Source organism: Trifolium pratense, linkage group LG3 (genome assembly GCF_020283565.1).
Source record: "Trifolium pratense cultivar HEN17-A07 linkage group LG3, ARS_RC_1.1, whole genome shotgun sequence".
NCBI classification, from domain to species: domain Eukaryota; kingdom Viridiplantae; phylum Streptophyta; class Magnoliopsida; order Fabales; family Fabaceae; genus Trifolium; species Trifolium pratense.
In genome coordinates, this window is record NC_060061.1 from 53,206,276 (window position 1) to 53,228,139 (window position 21,864).

The following is a 21,864-nucleotide window of genomic DNA, read 5'->3' on the forward strand; positions in this document are numbered from 1 at the left end:
AAAATATCTCTATTAACAATATATAGTTAAATATCTAGTAAAAAAATATATAGTTAAATATTTCGTAAAAAAAAATATAGTTAAATATATTTTTAGTCTCTGTATTTTGCTCTATAATAGTCAGGAATAGTCTCTATATATTTTATATGGTTTTTCTATCACCTACAAATTTACACATGTTAAGAGATTTAAAATAGAAAATTTATATTTGAACTTGTGTAGTTTATAAAAAATGCTTAACTTTTTAATTAATAATTGTTTTTAAATAAAAGTTTACTATTTTTAGTTGTTTTAACATGTGCAACATTGCATAAGTTAGACAAACTCTTTTTTATATTGTGAAAAAAATTTACAGTTTTTTTTATATCAAAATTGGTCTCTGCCGCTAATTTTGAAAATGGAATGCTCACGTCACATAGTATAGTGTGGGCCCATTGTTTTTAGGATTTAAAATATATTTTTGGTCCATATATTTTGTTTTATATTTAAGATTAGTCCCTACATTTTAAAAGCTGTGTAAAAAACCTATAACTTATTTTACGGTTGCATACCTCGGCTTTCAACCGTGATGCAGCTGTAGCGTTGTTGAAGAAATTGCTACCCCTTGTTGCTGGAAGAGGTGGCAGTGATGACAGAGGAGAAGTGAAGGGCAGTGATAAGGTAAATCTTACGATTGAGGGTGATGTTTCTTCATTTTTTTAATATTTTGTTTATAGTGAAATTACAATGAAGAATATAAAATTTGTAACGTGGTTAAAAGTATTAAGAATAAATTAGTAACTTTGGTGATAGACGATTTTAATATATTAGTAGTAGATTATTAGGAGTAGAAGTAGATGATTATGGCAATTGTGACTCCATCTAACAAATTAAAAAAGCTGAAATTCAATACCTTCATCTCTAAACATCTTTCCCTAAACCTCCACAAATCCCTTGTCTAAACCTCCATAAATCCTTCATTGATCTCCAATCAACTTCCCAAATCCTTCAAACATAAGCCAATGATCATGATCCAATCGATTTTTTCCACGTTTTACTCGAACAAGATATGAACCGTGACACGTGGTGAGATCCTAATGACGTAGATGTTATGTATGCTATCATGTACGAGATTGATAAAAAAAACAGTTCACAGTATTTTTATGGTTGCATACGTCGACTTTCGACGTTCTGCAACGACAAAGCTGTTGAAGGAATTGCTACGACTTGATGCTGGAAGAAAATGCGATGATGACGGAGGAAAAGTGAAGGGTGGTTATAAGGTGAATCTTGCGATTGAGGGTGATGATAAGATTAATCTTGTTGTGGCTTTGCACGAAGAAATAATTATCTGATTTTGTTTAAGTTTTTTTTTTCTTTCTATTTTTTAACCAAAAAATGTGGTCTACAATTGCCACATAAGCATTCATTTTATAAAATGAACGGCAAAGACCAAATTCGATAACTTAATAAATTATATTTATTTCAATCAATTATTCAATGAGGAAGAGTGATAGCAACACTCTCAAATGTTCACTCTTTAATAGGGTGAAACTTGTGCCAGTCTCACATTAAGAGAGTGTTTCTACCATTTCTCTTCGATGAGTTAGGTTTTGATAAGAGTAACAAATTAAGAAAAGACAACATTCCAATTGGACAGCATCAGAGTTGGGATTTGTTAACCATTGTTGTAACCACTTGTAAAGGCTCAATTGATAAGGAACATCTAGAGGGGAGGCAAACCACAACATTTTTGTTGACTGACAATGCATGAAGAAATGCTCATTGCTCTCTTTCTCTAGGAAACATAAAGGGCAAAGAGGATCCAATTTCAGACCTTTCTCTCGTTGGAAGGATGTATCTTGCCATTCTCTTGTTGGGGAGCATGAATTTTCCAGATGGACTTCCAAAGACCTTCAAGATTTGTTGTAGAGTATTCCGGATTGTTTCTGTCATAATCACCTTTCAAACGGTGATAAGCTGATCGGACCGAATAATTACCATTCATTTACAAAGCTTTGGTATTGAGTTACATATTCCACAAGTCATAACTTAAATCTAAATTATTTAATTGGCTTAATCTAATCTCTATCAGCTCATCATGACAAAAAATGAAAGATTGGAAGCCAACTATTGACAGAAAATGGAAGCAAACAGTTGTATGGGTTGTTAACAGTTATGAAACACTAACACATACACGACGACACTAATAATTTGAGAAAATTAAGTAATTGAATCTAACCACGTGAGTTGGTGTTCTGTCAGAGTCTAACACCAACATGTGTTAGATACCAGACATGTCTTTAATCATAAGTATTGATGCTTCAAAGGCAATTTATAGAAAAAGTCGCAAAACTATAAACACACAACTGACGTCTCCTAACCTTCTCAAAGAACTAGGGGCATGATGAGTGATGACATTTGATTTTTTTTCACTTCATAATATATTGTTTAAGATTTAAAGTAAACATTATGAAATTCGTAAAGTTCAAAGCATACATTTCAACAAACATAGTGATCACTTACTATAACATCTAAGTCCTATTTGTGATCTTATAAATTCTAACATCAAACAATCTTAAGTAACACATGACATGACTGTGAACTATATAAAATGAAATGCATGACTAGAATATAAAAACTTCAAACAAATAAATAAATGAATGTAACTATAATTTCTCAAGCTGCATATTCAATTAATGATCAATATTTAAAAGTGATTCAAGAAGTAACCAATAATTAGAAGAACAAGTGCAAATTAAATATCATAAACAGAAAATATCAAATGCTAAAGTGACATAGCACTGCATCTACATCCTAGCCTAGCATTAAAAACAAGGTGATATCAAACTTTCAACGCAAATTTCTGGGAAGTTTTCCAACTCAATAAACTTTGATGTGTCATTTTTATAATTGTAAGAAATATGCCCGAATCTCTCATCCTCGTTGTACGTCAGCAGCACTTGTTCATTCTCAAGAACACATTCTGCCATAATATAGGAATAAGATGATGCACGAGGAACTCGCAGGTAAGAAATAGTGAACAATTTAGTCCAAGACTCTTCATTTCCATATTCTTTCATAACCCAAACATTTTCACCAGAAATCATGCACAAGCAAGCCCTAAAAATACTTAAGCTTAATTTATTTTCATCTACCTTACAAGGATCATCGGGTAGCAAAACCTCTTGATAACACTCATTCCCCAAATCAAAAGAAGTAATAAACCACTTGATACCAGTAGAAACCAACCAATTAATTGTGCCACTCACATATTGCCCCGGTCGCTGAGCAGAGACAAAAGCAAAAGGAAACTCCGAAACGGTTTTCCATGAATCGGTACCCAAAGTATGAACCTTCAATTCCATTTTACGATTTAAATCACTATAAACAACCACAACCTTGTAATTATCAATAATTGGATCGTATCCGAATCCATACAGCGATACAAATGTTTGTGGTGTACTAATAGGAGGCAATTCTTTAAATTTTCTAATGGAAGGGTTCCACAATTGAAGGTGAACCACGTCTGTACCTTCTCTTACAAGACAAAGGATGCCATTGCAAGATCCCACAAACAAATAACTGTCAGGAGGAGAAGGAAACTGAGTCTGCGTGATGTTGGTCAAGACGTAGTCGAGTGAGTAAGAATTGAGTAAGACGTGTGCATTATCACGGTAGCTTATGCAGTGGAGGGTGTGTGTGGTTGAAAGAGTAAGATGCTTCTTGGCAAATTTGTAATCGGAGATAAGAGATTTCCATGATTTGCAGATGCATCGAAATTGAAGCAGGAACTTCACTGGCAGTCTACATAGTATTTCAGGAATGAGATCGAAAGGAAGAGTGGGTAGTGACGGTGATGATGATGATGATGTTAGGGTTCGCTTCTTCTTCTTCTTCTTCTTCTTGGTTAATTTGCGTCTCTTAATAGAGATTGTTTTGTCGCTAACCATATTTTACCTTTGAATTTGTAACTACTAACTACCACTGATGGATGGATGGCGGCAATCCTGAGAAAGAGAGAAAACTAGTGATACGTATTATGTAGGGTAAGCATCTCTTGGTTTAAGAAGGGAAAATAAAAGGATTTTAGCCCATTGAAGCGATTTTCTATTTATTTTATTCCTTTTTTTTTAAAAAAAATCCAATATCTTTAGTATAAAAAATGCCAAAACATCTATTAACAATACATAGTTAAATATACCAATAGTTAGTTGGTTAAGTGGTGATTGGCGCTGAACTTGATAGAGATAACCGCGGTTCAATCCCCGTAACTACGATCAGGAGGGGTCTGGAACCACTTGATGCTAGAATTGACACCCGAATTAGTTTCAATTGGTGGTGAAAGCACAAAAAAAAATACATAGTTAAATATAGTTTGGTCGTAATGTAAAAAAATATATTTTTAGTCTCTATATTTTACTCTATAATAGTCATAAATAGAGGTTTCAAAGGAGCCGGCTCGGACTGGCCCAGTCGGGGGGCCAGGACATATAAAGGGGCTTAAGTGGGTTGTTCTGTTAAACTTCATGGTCTGGCCCGATAAGTAAAGGGTTGCATGGCATGATGGGCCAACTCGACCAATTTTTGTATTTCTTTTTTATTTTAAAAAATAGATTCAACTAAATCTAAGTTATATTTGTCAACTAAATCTCCAAAAAGGTAATTCATATCCGTATATTTTCTCACATAATCTCTCAAACAACAATATATTCCTCTTTATCATCATCAAACAAATAAACAAATCTCTAACAAATAATCTCATCATAATCCAATAAATTTTTTGTCATATTATTATCATTATTTTTTTGACAAAACATATTATTATTATTATTATTATTATTATTATTTTCACCTCATATCTTAGTATTTTATATCTACTTCTAATATAATAAATTTAATTACCCAAGTTATTATTAATTTATTCTTAGTAAGTTTAACCATATTCCAAATTTTATATTCTTCATTGTAATTTAACTAAAAAAAATATAAAAAATATAAAAATAATATAAAATAAATACAATAAAAAGATGATATGTTTAAAAGTAGGAATAAAATAGATTATAGATAGGGACAAAACAAAACAATCTATACGGATAAATATTTCAATAAAAAAATAATTAAAAAAAGTATATATGAATCTATGCATAAAATAGGAACAAAATATAAAAATAAAAAGATTATAGTTTTTTCTTAATTCTTTAATGGGCCAGCCCAAAAACTCATGGGGCCAGCCCATGAAAAAGATAGGCCCGGGGGCTAGCCCGATAAGGCCCGACCAATATCTTAAATGTTTGTTCTGTGCTGTTTTGTCTTGTACTGCCATATACTATTTTGTCCGGTATTTATATTTTGCATTAACGGACAAGTAAACAACTCTGATATATAATTGTCATGACTAATTTGAGTATTGTATTTATTAGACATTAAATTTAGTCTAGCTGAAATTATCATTATCATAATTTGAATAGAAACAATAACATGCTTACATGCATAGAGGAAGACAACATTCCATAAAAAACAAGACAACATTCCAGCAATAACATATTTTGATGAGATCCGTATTCATTTACCTTGTTAGTTACATATTCACGACATTAATAGCCATTCCGATTTATCCCATGACGACGAATAGAATTCCTAAAGGTTGTTTGGAGGAAATTCTAAAATTGCAAAGATTTATTTTTGGGGTTAGAGAGATGATGCTAGGAGTTGGAGGTATCATGCGGTGAATTGGGACGAAGTGAATAACGGTGTGTTTGGTAACACAAATAAGCTAGTTTATAGCTTATTATATGAGCTTATAAGCTTGTTTCAAAAAATTAGAGGTGTTTGGTAACAAGCTTTTTGTACTAGCTTATAGCTTTTTTTCAGATGTTATTTCAAGTAGCATTTGAGCTTATAGCTTTTTACACTTTATCCATTTTTACCCTTTAATTTAATAACTATCCACTCTAAAAAATAAACTACCCACTATCAATTATGGGTCTGTTTGGTAAAATTAAGCTATAAGCTAGCTTGTAGCTGATAAGCTAGCTAATAGCTGAAAAGCTAGCTTATAGCTGATAGCTGAAAAGCTAGCTGATTGAAATTAAAGTGTTTGGTAAAATTAGCTTTTTAAATGATTGATAAGTATAAAAAGACATAAAAGGATATTTATATGTAGTGGGTAGTTTTTTATTTTATAAAAAATAATAAAATTAAATTAAAGGTTAAAAATGGAAAAAACTGTAAAAAGCTATAAGCTATAAGCTCTACTTGAAATAGCATCTCAAAAAAAACTATAAGCTCGTGAGAAAAGCTTTTTACCAAACACTTTTATTTTTTTCAAACAAGCTTATAAGCTAGTCCAATAAGCTATAAGCTAGCTTATTGGACTTACCAAACACACCCTATGTAATTTTATATTTAATAATCACTTTAAAAGCTAATTTTACCAAACACTTTAATTTCAATAAGCTAGCTTTTCAGCTATCAGCTAACTTATCAGCTATCAGCTAGCTTATAGCTTATTTTTACCAAAGAGAGCCTAAACCGAAGTGCCTTGGGGCACTTGGACTACGTCATCTGCATACAATGAATCAACCATGAATTGGGATGGAAGCTAGCTTCAGGCTAATGATTTACGGTGTGAAGTTATGCGTGGAAAGTATGATTGAGGAGCCCTTGATGAAGAGATTGATTGTAGAGCCTCAGACTCTAGCTTATGGAAAAGTATAGTTAAACTGAGTCTGAAATTAAGAGAGTATTCGTTTTGGGCTATTGGCTACGGTAAAGATGTTCAAGCATGGAAGCAAGCATGGAAGCAAGCATGGATTGCAGAGGGACTCCGAATAAGCCAGCAGAATGTTAATATTCTGAGTGAGATCCAACATTGGAAAGTTTGATGATTTGGTTGATAATGAGGGACTGTGGAACTGGACTATCTTGTGAGGTTGTTTGCTGACCGATATTCTAAAATTAAACCGAGTCGAGCTGAAATTATTAAGAATTAATTTGAATAGAAACCATAACAAATTTGGATCCTCGAAACTATGCCATAGTTTTAATGTTTTCTTTATAGAAGTTGTGTGCTTAATATCCTAGCATTGGATTAATCCAAAGGGTGAAAATGGTGCAGCAGAGGAGATTGTAGACATAGCGGCAGCTGAGGATCCAGGCCGAATTTACCTTGTTAGTTACATATTAAGCCTGTCATAACCTCAATGAAAAGAAACCATAACATAGAAGAAGAATCCAAAACTCATTGATTGAAAGAAACAAAACATGAATCTTATTTCAATGTCCTTCAACTCATGCATCACTATATAAGCAACACAAGGTTGTTTATGACTTACTGGATTCAATTTCACAAAGATAGCATAACACTTGCTTCCTAGCAACTACTTGAAGTTTCTTGCTTATATATTCTGAATTTCTTTACTACATCTATTGATCAACTTAATATATGACATACTCTTTTTTATGCCAGGTGACATAGCACCGCATCTACCTCCTATATAGCATTAAAAACACGGTGATATCAAACTCTCAACGCAGACTTTTGGGAAGTTTTCCAACTCAATAAACTTTGAAGTGTCATCTTTATAATTGTAAGAAATATGTCCCCATCTCTTATCTTCTTTATACGTCAGCAGCACTTGTTCATCAAGAACATATCCTGCCTTAATATAGGAATAAGATGATGCACGAGGATCTAGCATGTAAGAAATAGTGAACAATTTAGTCCAAGACTCTTTATTTCCATATTCCTTCATAACCCAAACATCTTCACCAGAAATCATGCACAAGCAATCCCTCAAAACACTTAAGCTTAATTTATTTTTATATACCTGACCAGAATCGTCGGGTAGCAAAACCTCGCGATAACACTCATTCCCCAGATCAAAAGAAGCAATAAACCTCTTGATACCCATAAAAACCAACCAATTAATTGTGCCACTCACATATTGCCCCAATGGCTGAGCATAGACAATAGCAAAAGGAAACTCCGAAACGCTTTTCCATGAATCGGTACCCAAAGTATGAAGCTTCAATTCATTTTTGTTAAAATCACCACGAGTTAAATCACTTGAAACAACCACAACCTTGTAATTATCACTAATAGGATCATATCCGAATCCATATATCCCCGCAAATCTATGTGGTTTACTAATAGGGGGCAATTCTTTAAATTTTCTAATGGAAGGGTTCCACAATTGAAGCTGAACCAAGTCTTTACCATCGCTTACAAGAAAAAGGATGCCATTGCATGATCCCACCAACAAAACATTACTGTCAGAAGAAGGAAACTGAGTCTGCGTGATGTTGGTCAAGACGTAGTCGAGTGAGTAAGATTTGAGTAAGACGTGTACATTATGACGGTAGCTTATGCAGTGAAGGGTGTGCATGGTTGAAAGAGTAAGATGCTTGTTGGCGAATTTGGAATCGGAGATAAGAGATTTCCATGATTTGCAGACGCATCGGAATTGAAGCAGAGACTTCACCGGTAACCTGCTAAGTATTTCAGGAATGAGATCGAAAGGAAGAATGGGAAGTGATGGTGATGATGATGATGATAGGGTTCTCTTCTTTTTCTTCTTAATGGAGATTATTTTGTCGCTAACCATATTTTACCTTTGATGCGGCAATCCTAAGAAAGAGAGAAAACAAACAAAGATATTCTACGTTTGGGTAAAGCATGCTTTGGTGATACGTGGGTTTAAGAAGAAAAAATAGAAACAAAAAAAGATTTGTTTTTAACAGAGCAAACAAAAAAAGATTTTAGTTTTAGCCCATTGAATTGAAGTGATTTTCTATTTATTTTATTCAATTTTTTAAAAGCCAATATAGTTTAAAAAAACCAAAATATCTATTAACGATATAGTGTTAAATATATTTTTATAGTCTATATATTTTGCTCTATAATAGTCAAGAATAATCTTACTTTTTATATATGGTGAACAAAATCTTAATTTTTTTTTTTTGTTGTCAAAATTGATTCGCGCCGTTAATTTTGCAAACGGGATACTCACGTAACACAATCTGAGCCATTATTTTTTAGGTTAAATAATGGGTCCGTTTGATTCGCTAAAAAATAAGGGACTGGACAGGACAACTGTAGTTGTACTGTGTTTGATTGTAAAACTGTTTCAGGAACTGGACAAACTGGGAAGCAATGGACAGGACAAAAATAGAATTTTTTGTACCTCACTTAACCACAGCACAATTTTTTGTCCGCAGTACAAGTTGTCTAAAATGCCAAAATACCATTTTATTAACAAAATATCGTATAAGACAAAAAAATGTTCAATATCCCAAAAGTTTGTTCTGTGCTGTTCTGTCATGTGTTGTGTTGTTCTGTCTTGTACTGTTCTGTCTTGTACTTAAAAAAATCTATAATTTATTCTATTACTAAATTTCGTCAAGCTTGTTAATCTTACATTTGCAATGATTATGGCAATTGTGGACCCCATCTAACAAGCTGAAATTCAATCCTTCATCTCTTTAGCTAAACATCTTTCTCTAAACCTCCACAAATCCCTCATCTAAACTTCCATAAATCCTTCATTGATCTCCGATCAACTTCCCAAATCCTCCAAACACGAGCTATAATGATCCTGATCCAATCGATCTTTTCCACGTTTTACTCAAACAAGAGATGTACCGTGACACGTGGCGAGATCCTAATGACGTAGATGTTATGTATGCCATCTAAGCAATTTCTATTGAGAATGCACGAGATATATCTTCGTGAGAATCTCATAATGTATATAATAATGTATAATGTATATAATATAATAGAGATTTTTATTGACTTAAACTTTCTATAATATTTATATTGTTTTTATTTTGTTTCAATTTTAATGCATAGGTTCATACCATGGATTGTATAGTCCGCTAGCTTTTGGGGTATATTTATCCGTGTCCCTTGTAATTGGGGCGAGTACTACTTGTACTTTTCTACAACGGGATTGGTTATTATACATAAGCTATCATTATGCACCATGCATAAGTTACTTAGTGCACCCCCCAAATTACTTGTGCACCCCCCAAATTACTAGCACACCCCCAAATTTCTCATGCACCCCCCAAATTACTTGTGCACCCCAAATTTCTCATGCACCCCCAAATTTCTCATGCACCCCCAAAATTTCTCGCACACCCCCAATATGACTTTTGCCCCCCAATTTTATTTTTTTGGTCCCCTCCACATTTCTAGCCTAAACCATTTTGTTGTGGGAATGGTTTCAGAGATATGCACTCCAAAATCATTAAGTGTATAAGATGGTTTTAGAGTACAACCCTATAATTAGAATACAAACAATAATTGTGATTTGAAACCATTTAACCAACATAATGGTTTCCAGAATTTTTAAAACCATATAAACACACATAAAACCATTTTACAATACAAATGGTTTCAGTGTATAACTATCTGAAACCATTTAACCAACATAATGGTTTCCAGAATTTTTAAAACCATAAAAACACACATAAAACCATTTTATAATACAAATGGTTTCAGTGTATAACTATCTGAAACCATTTAACCAGCATAATGGTTTCCAGAATTTTTGAAACCATAAAAACACACATAAAACCATTTTACAATACAAATGGTTTTACAATACAAATGGTTTTAGTGTATAACTATCTGAAATCATTTAATTGGTTTTAAATAATGATTATAATTGTACCAAAAAAAATAATTATGATTCTAATTATAGGTTGTACTTCAAAACCATCTTATGCACTTAATGGTTTTGGAGTGTATATTTTTGAAACCATTCCCACAGCAAAATGGTTTAGGCTTGAAATATGGGGGGTTAAAAAAAAATTGGGCGCACAAGTCATCTGGGGGGTGCGTGAAAAATTTTGGGGGGTGCGCTAGAAATTTGGGGGTGCGCGAGAAATTGGGGGGTGCATGAGAAATTTGGGGGGGTGCACGAGAAATTTGGGGGGTGCGCGAGTAATTTGGGGGGTACGTGAGAAATTTGGGGGGTGTGAGATTAGGTGTGAGTGTGTGAGTTGAGATTGGCTAGGATTATTACATGTGGATGCTCAATCTAATGGATGTTATTGACTTATGTACCATGCATAAGGATTACACTTATGTATAATAACTTCTCCCTTCTACAACTATGGGAAAAGTACCTCTTGTACTATTTCCTTTTTTAACATAATACATAATTTGCTGTTCAAAAATAAAAAATTCCTCCTTAGAGATGCTTAAATTACATTATACCTTCCCTTTTTATGTTCAAATGTACACTCTCATTCCCTCTATGACATCAAGTTACACTTTCAAAATATTTTAGATTAAACTTTTCAGATTCGTAAGACACTTGAAGCATCTCTAATGAAAGTGTCATAGGGAATTAATTCATACTCTAAAGAACAACGCCATTCTTTTCACTTCATAACAATAGAATGAAAATTGAAATATATATATTAGAGATGAGAATGACAATTTTATTACTACCATGAAAAGAAACCATAACAAGTGAGACAACATTCCAACAATAACATATTTTTCGATGAGATCCATATTCATTTACCTTGTTAGTTACATATTAAACATGTTACATGTCATAACCTCAACGAAAAGAAACCATAACATAGAGGAAGAATACAAAACTCATTAAAAGAAACAGGACATGAACATGAACATCATCTTATTCCACTCATGCATCAGTATATAGCAACACAAGGTTGTTTATTATGACTTACTGTATTCAATTTCGCAAGTTGTATTTAAATCTAATGCTCAAGTGACATAGCACTGCATCTACACCCTAGTATTAAAAAAAAGGTGATATCAAACTCTCAACGCAGACTGATGGGAAGTTTTCCAACTCAATAAACTTTGAAGTGTCATTTTTATAATTGTAAGAAATATACCCCTGTCTCTCATCCTCAGTATACATCAACAGCACTTGTTCATTCTCAAGAACATAGATTGCCTTAATATAGGAATAAGATGATGCACGAGGATCTCGCATGTAAGAAATAGTGAATAATTTAGTCCAAGACTCTTTATTTCCATATTCCTTCATAATCCAAACATCTTCACCAGAAATCAAGCACAAGCAATCCCTTAAAACACTTAAGCTTAATTTATTTTTATCTACCTTACTAGAATCATCGGGTAGCAAAACCTCTCGATAACACTCATTCCCCAAATCAAAAGAAGCAATAAACCACTTGATACCAATAAAAACCAACCAATTAATTGTGCCACTCACATATTGCCCCAATGGCATAGCAGGGATGAGCCTCCTTGTTGATCCACTGGCTTTAACGGTGCCCCTTGACGTTCACGGACTTGTCAGAGTGAGGGGTGACCACCTACGAATCGGCTTCTTCCTTGAAAGACAGCAACTTGCAGTCGATGAGGTCTTGCACCTTGTACTTGAAGGCCCTACAGTCCTCGACATTATGCCCCGGTGACCCAGCATGATAGTCACATCTGACATTCATATCAAAACCAGGCGGGTATGGTTTTTTTGCAGGGGGAGAGGTCTTGGCTCAACCAATCCTTTTTGAATTAAGTACGGCAAGATTTGACCATACGACATAGGTATGGGATCAAAGCGCATCTGATCAAAGGGCACATTCTTTTTTTCAAGACTAGGTTGATTCTTTTGTGCGTTTTTGTGTTGGTACCCATTTTGCCGTTGCTGGGGCTTCTGCTAAGATGGAGTCATAGGATACACCGGTTGTGGGTATTGCCCTTGGGCCACCGCTGCCACATAGGGGTATTGGAAATACGGTAGTTGAGCTGTGGGCCCTTGTGATGTCCCTACCGCAATGGCATTAGTTCCACCCTCGATCTTCCTCTTTGCTCCATCTTGACCATTGGAGGCGCTTTTTATTTTACCGCTCTTCAACCCCTCTTCCACTCGTTCTCCGATTATCACCATGTCAGCAAAACCGGATGATACACACCCTATCATTTTCTCGTAGTATGGGCCTCGCAGAGTGCTCATAAACGTGTCAACCAATTCTTTGTCTAATAGCAGTGGTTGCACACGAGCAGCCAATTCCCTCCACCTCTGAGCATACTCTTTGAATGATTCATCGCTCTTCTGAGTGAGGTTCTGAAGTTGCATGCGATTAGGAGCCATGTCCAAGTTATACTTGTATTGCTTTAGGAAAGCATCAGTAAGATCCTTCCATGTCTGGATTTGGGTCCTCTCCAATTGCATATACCAATCCAATGATGCCCCACTTAGACTGTCTTGGAACACATGGATCATAAGCTTCTCATCAGTGGCGTGTGCAGCCATCTTCAAGTGATTCCTTGGGCAGTGGACACCCTTGTACTTCTCAAAGTCAGGCACTTTGAATTTTGGAGGGATGACCACATCAGGAACTAAACACATGTCCATAGCATCAACCCCATAAGCACTGAAACCTTCCACCGCCTTTAGTCTTTCCTCAAAAGCCTGATACATTTGAGCAGGTTCAACATCTGGGTGAGTATTGACAGCCGTTGATCGGTTTCCTGCATAACCTTCCATACCTTTGGTCGCGTGATGAGGTTGGCTACTGGCCTCTTTGAGCATTGAAACCCCTCGAGGAGGAGGGTCCCCATTTGTGACTGGTATTATGATAGGAGTATGATTTGGGTCACCTTCTTCGGGAGGAGTATAGCCTTTGGGAAGGCCGAGTTTAGGCCGCTCCGTACTCCCTGGCGGTTGAGGGGTATTTTCCTTGGTGGCCAAATTTTGGAATAGCTCGAGGAGCTTACCCATTGTTGTTTTTATAGAGTTAACATCCTCTCTTAATGCCGCATTAATCTGCTCTTGTTGTTCCATAATTCTTAGCAAGTTCGTTTTTGAGTATCGGGAAACCTGTTGATGGGATTATGGTCGAAGGAGGATGAAGGTGTAAGATAGATGAATTTCATGTTTTAGAAGTGTAGGTGCATGTATGCAAATGCATGAAAGTGCATGATTATGCAAAAAGATTTTCTTTCATTTTCAGAGTATGCTAAAAGGTTTTAATGGTATGATGCAATGAGACCAAGGAAGGTCAGGGTGTGTCCCAAATGACAAGTTGATAGGGTGATTGGAAATTGATAACATAACCTAAACAGGGGGATCCTTATGATAGGCCGGTTCTATATTTTTACTACCAAATCCCCTCATATGTAGGTTCTAAGGTTTAATATGGGTCCTAGAATCATTGATCGCATTTAAAAATATTATTGCCGTTGCAAATACTCGCAGGACAGTAACACTCTTAAAGGGTCTCTTCTAGGTGAGGCTTTCGTGCTAACCCCTCAAGTCATACGTCAGGGAGGTCAACACTACGCAACCATCGACTCGGGTCCTAAACAAAGGTTCCTAAAAGCATGTTTCAGGTTCTAGACTGGTAAAAAGGTCCCTAGAGTCACGGACCCAACAAGAAGACATCGCCGCCATTGCAAATACTCGCAAGACAACAACACTTTAAGTGAATCTACTCTAGGCGGGGTTTTCTTGCCAGTCCTACGAGTCATACGTCAAGAGGACCAACATTACGCAACCACCATCTTATCTTAGGTTTTTTCTCAAAGCTCGGGTATAAATCTTCCTTCAAGTATCACCCCACCCCACAATTGATATGTAGAAATAGATAAAATAAAGCAATATAAAGCATGCATATAAGAGCAAGAACAAAGCGAAAGTAAAACACAGAGAAAGCAAGCAAACAAACAAAAAACACTCAACCCTAAAACTAACGAGAATAGGCTTGACTCTCTTAAGTCCCCAGTGAAGTCGCCAGCTAAAGCGGGTGGAAAAATGCGCGGGCGGTAAGCGCTCGCTTAGACAGTAAAGTCGCCACCGAACTTTATTTATTCCCAAAGGAAAAGGAAAATATCGATAAAACCTTGAAAGAATGGAAAAATGGTCGTCGCAACCAATTTCGGGTTCGGGAGTCGATTATGTGAGGGGAAGGTATTAGCACCCCTCACATCCGTTGTACTCAACGGGAACCTTCTCGTTAAGTTTAGGGTTAAAAGAGTGTTTTAATTCATTTGCTTGCTTTTATTAATTATCGAAATTATTTACAAGTGGGGGAAAAATAGATTTTTATTAATGGGCTCGACAAGATGTTGAATCCTGCTCCTACGTATTCCCTGGTGCGATGGGAAACTTAAAGCCCCGTAGTTCTGGGTAGAAAATGATTGTTAGTTGGTTGATTTTATTTATGAAAATATTTTAGGCCGCGCTTGGGCAAAAAAATGTTTGATTGAGAAGACGGACTCGCACTTGGCGATGATATTCGCTCGAGAAAAAATAATTGAACGCACACGGGCGTGAAAATAATGTTTGATGGGTTGAAATTGATTTTATTTTTATTTTTTTTAAGTGAATGACGATTATCCGGACTACGAGTCATACGTCAAGAGTCCAGAAAACCGGGAAGTGGGGTAGTCATACGTCAATCCACTCCTTTTTCATTCTTTTATTTATTAATTTCTATTTGTTTTTTTTAAAAAAAAAAAAATAGGGTTTGTTGTATATTAAATTAACACCACTAAACCAATACCTGTTCTTTGCTGTTAAAAGTAACATGTGAGGGCTACCGTGAGAGAAACTTATTTACTTGGATATTTTAAGGTAATGGTTATGACAATGTTGTGCCTAAAATATGTTTATATATGCTTATTATAACATGTTGATCCGAGTCGTCACATGTGAGTTATCACGTATGAATTCTGGGTGGTTTTCAAATTTGCAAGTGCTTATACTCTTGTTTAGCAGATCATGACTACATTATAATAATTATTATGATGATGTAGATATATTCAAGTTTCTACAGACACATGTATTTGATAATACAATAATAATAATAATAATCAACACAACATGCATAACAAGACAAGTACTAGCAGGATTGAACAATAAAAATGGTGCGATTAATACAGAAGGGGTATTGTACAGCGTACCTTGCTTTTTGGCTTTTGGTTCCTCAGCCCTCACTATTTCTGATTCTTCGGCTCTGTTTCTAACCTCACTATTTTTCTGATTTTTTTTCGGTTCTCTCCTCCCTTCTTTTTTGTTGTAAAGTTATCTCTATTTATAAGTAGAGTGATCAAGTTTATGACTTAGAAATGGTTTTAATCCGATTCAATGTGCTTTATTAGTGAAATGAAAGTTTTCCCTCTTTGGCTTGATTTGTTTTGATCCACAACTAATGTGGTTCAATGTCTTTTATGAGTGGAATTGGAATTTTCCTTTCTTGAACTGATTAGTTGTTACCCTTATCTCTTTTCTTTTTAATAATGATAGTAATAATAATAAAATAAAATAAAATAAAAAATGAAACAAAATAAAATGAAAAAAAGACTCTAGTGACATTTGAACCCACAACCATGAACTTGTAAATCCCCAAACACTCTCCTCCCTACCAAATTGGCTAATTCACATATTCAAAGGTAAATGCGACAAAAATTCATATGATAGTAAAAGACGGGCAAAATTTAGGGTATGACACTACTAACAAGCACTGATGGATGGATGGCGGCACTCCTGAGAAAGAGAGAAAACTAATGATACGTAGGGTAAGCATGGCTTTGGATTTTATTATGGTTTAAGAAGAAAAAAATACAAAGAAAAAATAAAATAAAATAGGATTTTAGCCATTGAAGTGATTTTCTATTTATTTTATTCAAATTTTTTAAAAGCCAATATCTTTAGTGTAAACAAAAACCAAAATATCTATTATGCAAACTTGTGTAAAAAAAAAATCATATGTTATGGTTAGAGCTGTCAAAAAGGGCAGGGCTATCGGGCCGAATTATCGGGCCGGCCCATTAGCCCTATCTTTTTACAAGGATCGGGCTTCATAAAAAGTTGATTGGGCCTTATCGGGTCAGACTTTTTCATGAGCCGTTATGGGCCGGCCCACAAGCTTTTGGGCCGGCCCCTTAAAGAATTAAAAAAATTGTATAATCTTTTCATTGTTATATTTTTGTCCTATTTTTATGCATAAATTCATATATAATTTTTTAATTATTTTTGTTGTTTTATGGTTATTATTTGTGTTTTGTTCCTATCTATAATCTGTTTTATTTCTATTTTTAAGCATATCATCTTTTTATATTTTTTTTTTTTTTGCAATTACAACGAAGGATATAAAACTTGGAATATGGTTATTTTAAGCCTATCATCTTTTTATTGTATTTATTTTATAAGTATCTATATCCTCTATATTTATACTATATATAAAGAGAATACATTTTATTAGTTATTTTTTGTATTATGAAAAGTCTACACCAAATTTATTAGTTATTTTGGTACTGAAAAAATGTTATGAGGAAGTCATTTTTTTTTTTTTTATGATAGAGGAAGTCAATTTAATCCTTAGATGTGTTTTTCGTTCATCAATTTAGCCTATAAAATTATTAACAAAAGAGACATTAAAGATATGTTTACAATTTTGATAAATGACGACGAATTACAATTTCAAAAACTAAAATGGTGGTTTGCCCTTTTTTTCTTACATTAACACGATACGAGAGTCAGCACGAACAAAATAAATCAACATGTACTTTATTGATCTCTAATTTAACCTTCTGTTTCAGCGGTGGTACGGTTATGACAAATGGATATCTCGTATAAAAAAATTTGAACACATAACAAACGGAAACTACACTGTGACAGATGACACGCAACAAATCGAAATACCACAACATTCTTAGAGTTATTCCTAATTTTTCATCAAAACTAAAACCAACTTTTCTTGCAAGAAATTTAATAAACATGCACCACATGCAACTTATTTATAGGTTGCTAGCTCTTGGCTTAATCTATCTCTATCGGCTCATCTCGACAAAAAAGAGAATATTGAAGAGCTAACTCTTGACAGAAGATATGGGTTGCTTATTACAATTTGACTTCAAAAACACTTGTATGGGTTGCTTACAACTATGAACACTGACACATGCACAACACTAATAATTTGAGAAAATTAAGTAATTTAATAAACACCACATGCAACTTATAAACATGCAGCTTATTTGACACCCAGACCCCCAATTTTGTATAGTAACTACCAGTACCATACCATACAACTATTTTCTACCATAATAAATTGGTTATATTAGAGGGTGAATGCTTAGGATGCTAAACATACCATACTAAGATTCTGTGGAATTCTATACTAACTAAACTAAGAACAATAAAAACCACTACAAGATAAAAAAGATAAATTTTCGTTCATTTCATTGATTAATTTGATTTGTGTCCAAGATACTATATTTATGCGAGATTTACTTCTCGCGCCTCTTGGAAGTCCTCGTTCGCCTCTGGAAAATTTCAAAAATACCCCCCTTGCGACTTAAGTAGCAAACTCAGAGGGCGCAAAACCTGGGAAAACACAGTTCGCATTCTAGAATGCAAACCTTATAAAATAGGGAGCGAAGGAAGGGAGGAAGATACAATACTCGGAGACAGATCTTTTCTGTCTCTAACAAAAGTTTGACTATTTTAATAACAAGTTGACTCACTAGAGATGGGTATATAGACGAAAAATATTAGACACGACTAAAATCCGTCTTAGAAATCCGTCTCAAACTATTATTTTCTATTTATAATTTAAAAAATAAGCAAGCAGAGACAGATTTAGAGACAGAGTAATTTAAAGACGGAATATTCTGTCTCTAACATCTGTCACTAATACATGTATTTTAATTTTCGTCTCTGATTATTCTTTTCTGTCTCTAATTTTGTCTCTATTAGAGAAGAAATAAATTTCGTCGATATTTAAACTTTTTCTAGTAGTGATGCGAACTATTTTTTTCTCAGTTTTTGCTATTTACACACTCGCATCCTACGTTGCGAGTGGGTAGAATTAGAAAACTGGGGGGGTGCCTGTGAGACTAGGGGTGCAAAAAGAAGGATTCTAGTTATACTACTCTTAAATGGATAAAAACTTAAATGGGGCTAAAGGTCCAATTAACCAACGATAAGTCCAACTAACAATATAAATTCATCATCTAACTAATTAAATCTAAATTACTTAATTGGCTTAATCTAATCTCTATCAGCTCATCTTGACAAAAAAAGGGAAGATTGGAAAGCTAGCTCTGGACAGAAAATGGAAACTCTAGTAATGGCAAAGATATCTATGTTGGAATACGTTACTACAATTTGACTTCAAAAACAGTGTATGAGTTGCTGACAACTCTGAAGCCCCGACACATACACGACACTAATAATTTGAGAATCAACATATTTGTTCAAAAGAAAAGTTTCCTACATTTCCATTAACTAATGGAAAAGTATTGATCAGGAAAATTTGTTGGAACTAATGAAATGTCTTCAATATCTTACTAGTTGTCATATTTCACCATGAGAAAATCCCCCAAACAACACTGTTCCCTTTCTGAATGCATCATCACTATATAGCAACACAAGGTTGTTTTGACTTACTGGATTCAATTTCACAAAGATAGTAGCATAACACTTGCTTCCTAACAACTACTTGAAGTTTCTTGCCTATTCTGAGTTTCTTTACAACTTCTCTTGATCAACTTGATATATGACATACTCTTTTTTATGCCAAGGATAATAACAATACATATATCAAGGATGATTTTAAATCACAAAAGTTCTTAAATACATGGTGAGTCCATCACTAGTTAACAATGACAATTGATTTTTTCACTTCATAATATATTGTTTAAGATTTGAAGTAAACATTATGAAATTCCTAAGGTGTAAACCATACATTTCAACAAACATAGTGATCACTTAGTATAACATCTAACTCTTATATGTGATCTTATAAATTCTAGCCTCAATCAGTAACACATGAATGTGAACTATACAAAATGAATGCATGACTAGAAAATAAAACTTAAAACAAATAAATAAATGAAAATAACTATAATTTCTGCATATTCAAATGATAAATAATTTAAGAGTGATTCATGAAGAAACCAATAATCAAAAGAACAAGTGCAAAATAAATATCATAACTAGAAATTAACCATATAAGTTCTATTTAAATCTAATGTTCAAGTGACATAACACCACATCTAGATCCTAACATTAAAAATAAGGTGATATCAAACTCTCAACGCAGACTTCTCAAATGTCTTGTCGGGTGATTTCGAAGTCAAGAAACTTTGAAGTGTCATTTTTATAATTGTAAGAAATATATCCCCATCTCTCATCCTCTCTATATATCATCAGCACTTGTTCATCTTCAAAAACACGTATTGGCCAAATAAAGGGATAAGACGATGCACGAGGATCTCGCATGGAAGAAATAGTGAACAATTTAGTCCAAGACTCTTTATTTCCATATTCTTTCATAACCCAAACATCTTCACCAGAAATCATGCACAGGCAATCCCTGAAAACACTTAAGAGTAATTTATTGTTATCTACCTTACTAGAATCATCTGGTAGCAAAACCTCTCGATAACACTCTTTCCCCAAATCAAAAGAAGCAATAACCCTGTTGATCCCCGCAAAAATCAACCAATTAATTGTGCCAGTCACATGTTGCCCATATTGGCAATAAGAAACAAAAGCAAAAGGAAACTCTGAAACATTTTTCCATGAATCGGTACCCAAAGTATGAACCATTACTTCACGATTCACTTCATTCATCAATTCATCTATGGTTAAATCATCATGAGTTAAATCACTAAAAACAACCACAACCTTGTAAGTATCACTAATTGAATCATATCCAAATCCATACATCGACGGATAATATGGTGGTTCACTAATAAGTGGCGGCAATTCTTTAAATTTTCTAATGGTAGGGTTCCACAGTTGAAACACAAGCAAGTCTTCGCTATCATTTACAAGACAAAGGATGCCATTGCAAGATCCGGCGAAGAAAACATAACTGTCAGGAAAAGGAAAAGGAGTCTGCGTGATGTTGGTCAAGATGGAGTCTAGTGAGTAAGATTTGAGTAAGACGTGTATATTAAGAGGTTTGCTTATGAAGTGGAGGGTTTGTGTGGTTGAAAGACTAAGATGCTTGTTGGCGAATTTGTGATCGGAGATTAGAGATTTTGGCCCCCAAGTTTACCCCTTTTGCATTTGCTAGCTTCCCGTTGAATATTTTGATTAAAAATTGGTTATGTGGCATTTTAAAATTAAATAAGTATTTAAAAATAAATAAATAAATTACAAATTGTTTTTTAAAAACTAAATTATAATTTTTTTTTATTATATGTAGTTTGTAAAATAATTTTGTTATATAAAAAAGTAAAAAAAAACATTTTATGAATTATTTTTTAAAAACTTTGTAAACTTTTTTTAAAATAAAAAATAATTATTAAACTTTTTATTAAAAAAACAATTTTTAATACATTTTTATAAAAACAAATATTATTATTTTTTAATTAAAACATATTTTTAATTTTTTTTTAAATGTCACATAAGCAATTTATAGTCACAAAAGTCAATGGGGGTTAGCAAATGCAAAAGGGGGTAAACTTGGGGGGTCAAAATCGAGCAATTGAAACTTGGAGGGCTAAAATCAAGCAATTGTGAAACTTAGAGGGTTAAAATCAAGCAATTGAAATGTGGGGGGCCAAAATCAAGCAATTGTGAAACTTGAGGGGTCAAAACTGCATTTAAGCCTTTATTTTATTTATTTTAAGATGAAAGATTTTCTATTTTTTCTATTCCATTTTTTTTTTTGTACAATTTTTGTTCCATATTTTTAAAGGAAAATGTTAAACAGTGTTTTCGGCCTCCGATACACTAGTTAAGAATATTAATAAGGGAACATTTTCTTGAAGTTTGTGTGTATAATACCTTAAAATTGTAGAAAAATGACTTTCCAACATTTATGACCTGTTCTTATCAACAATTGGGATAACACATCTTAACAAGTGTCCCGCGATACCTACTAAAGTACTAACAATATTCTACTTTCTAC

The 21,864-nt window shown here is 34.0% G+C and overlaps 4 protein-coding genes across 4 annotated transcripts; all 4 read right to left on the reverse strand.

Annotated features, from left to right (window-relative positions):
• Positions 1–2,706: 2,706 nt before the first annotated feature.
• On the reverse strand, positions 2,707–3,941 carry LOC123916955 (F-box/kelch-repeat protein At3g23880-like). The gene has a single exon (XM_045968545.1). It carries the CDS (start codon positions 3,930–3,932, stop codon positions 2,808–2,810), a length of 1,125 nt encoding a protein of 374 aa, XP_045824501.1. The 5' UTR covers positions 3,933–3,941; the 3' UTR covers positions 2,707–2,807.
• Positions 3,942–7,320: 3,379 nt separating this feature from the next.
• Positions 7,321–8,588, reverse strand: LOC123915400 (F-box/kelch-repeat protein At3g23880-like). Its single transcript, XM_045966518.1, has one exon. The coding sequence runs from the start codon at positions 8,586–8,588 to the stop codon at positions 7,485–7,487; it is 1,104 nt and encodes a 367-aa protein (XP_045822474.1). The 3' UTR covers positions 7,321–7,484.
• Positions 8,589–11,762: 3,174 nt separating this feature from the next.
• LOC123915401 (F-box/kelch-repeat protein At3g23880-like) lies at positions 11,763–12,224 on the reverse strand. The gene has a single exon (XM_045966519.1). The coding sequence runs from the start codon at positions 12,222–12,224 to the stop codon at positions 11,763–11,765; it is 462 nt and encodes a 153-aa protein (XP_045822475.1).
• A 7,643-nt stretch (positions 12,225–19,867) lies between these two features.
• LOC123916405 (F-box/kelch-repeat protein At3g23880-like) lies at positions 19,868–20,984 on the reverse strand. The gene has a single exon (XM_045967856.1). The coding sequence runs from the start codon at positions 20,670–20,672 to the stop codon at positions 20,049–20,051; it is 624 nt and encodes a 207-aa protein (XP_045823812.1). The 5' UTR covers positions 20,673–20,984; the 3' UTR covers positions 19,868–20,048.
• Positions 20,985–21,864: the final 880 nt, after the last annotated feature.

Excerpts from the sequence above, each read along its gene's own strand:
- LOC123916405 (XM_045967856.1), bottom strand. The coding sequence starts at position 20,672 with ATGTATGGATTTGGATATGATTCAATTAGTGATACTTACAAGGTTGTG.
- LOC123915401 (XM_045966519.1), bottom strand. The coding sequence starts at position 12,224 with ATGCCATTGGGGCAATATGTGAGTGGCACAATTAATTGGTTGGTTTTT.
- LOC123916955 (XM_045968545.1), bottom strand. The coding sequence starts at position 3,932 with ATGGTTAGCGACAAAACAATCTCTATTAAGAGACGCAAATTAACCAAG.
- LOC123915400 (XM_045966518.1), bottom strand. The coding sequence starts at position 8,588 with ATGGTTAGCGACAAAATAATCTCCATTAAGAAGAAAAAGAAGAGAACC.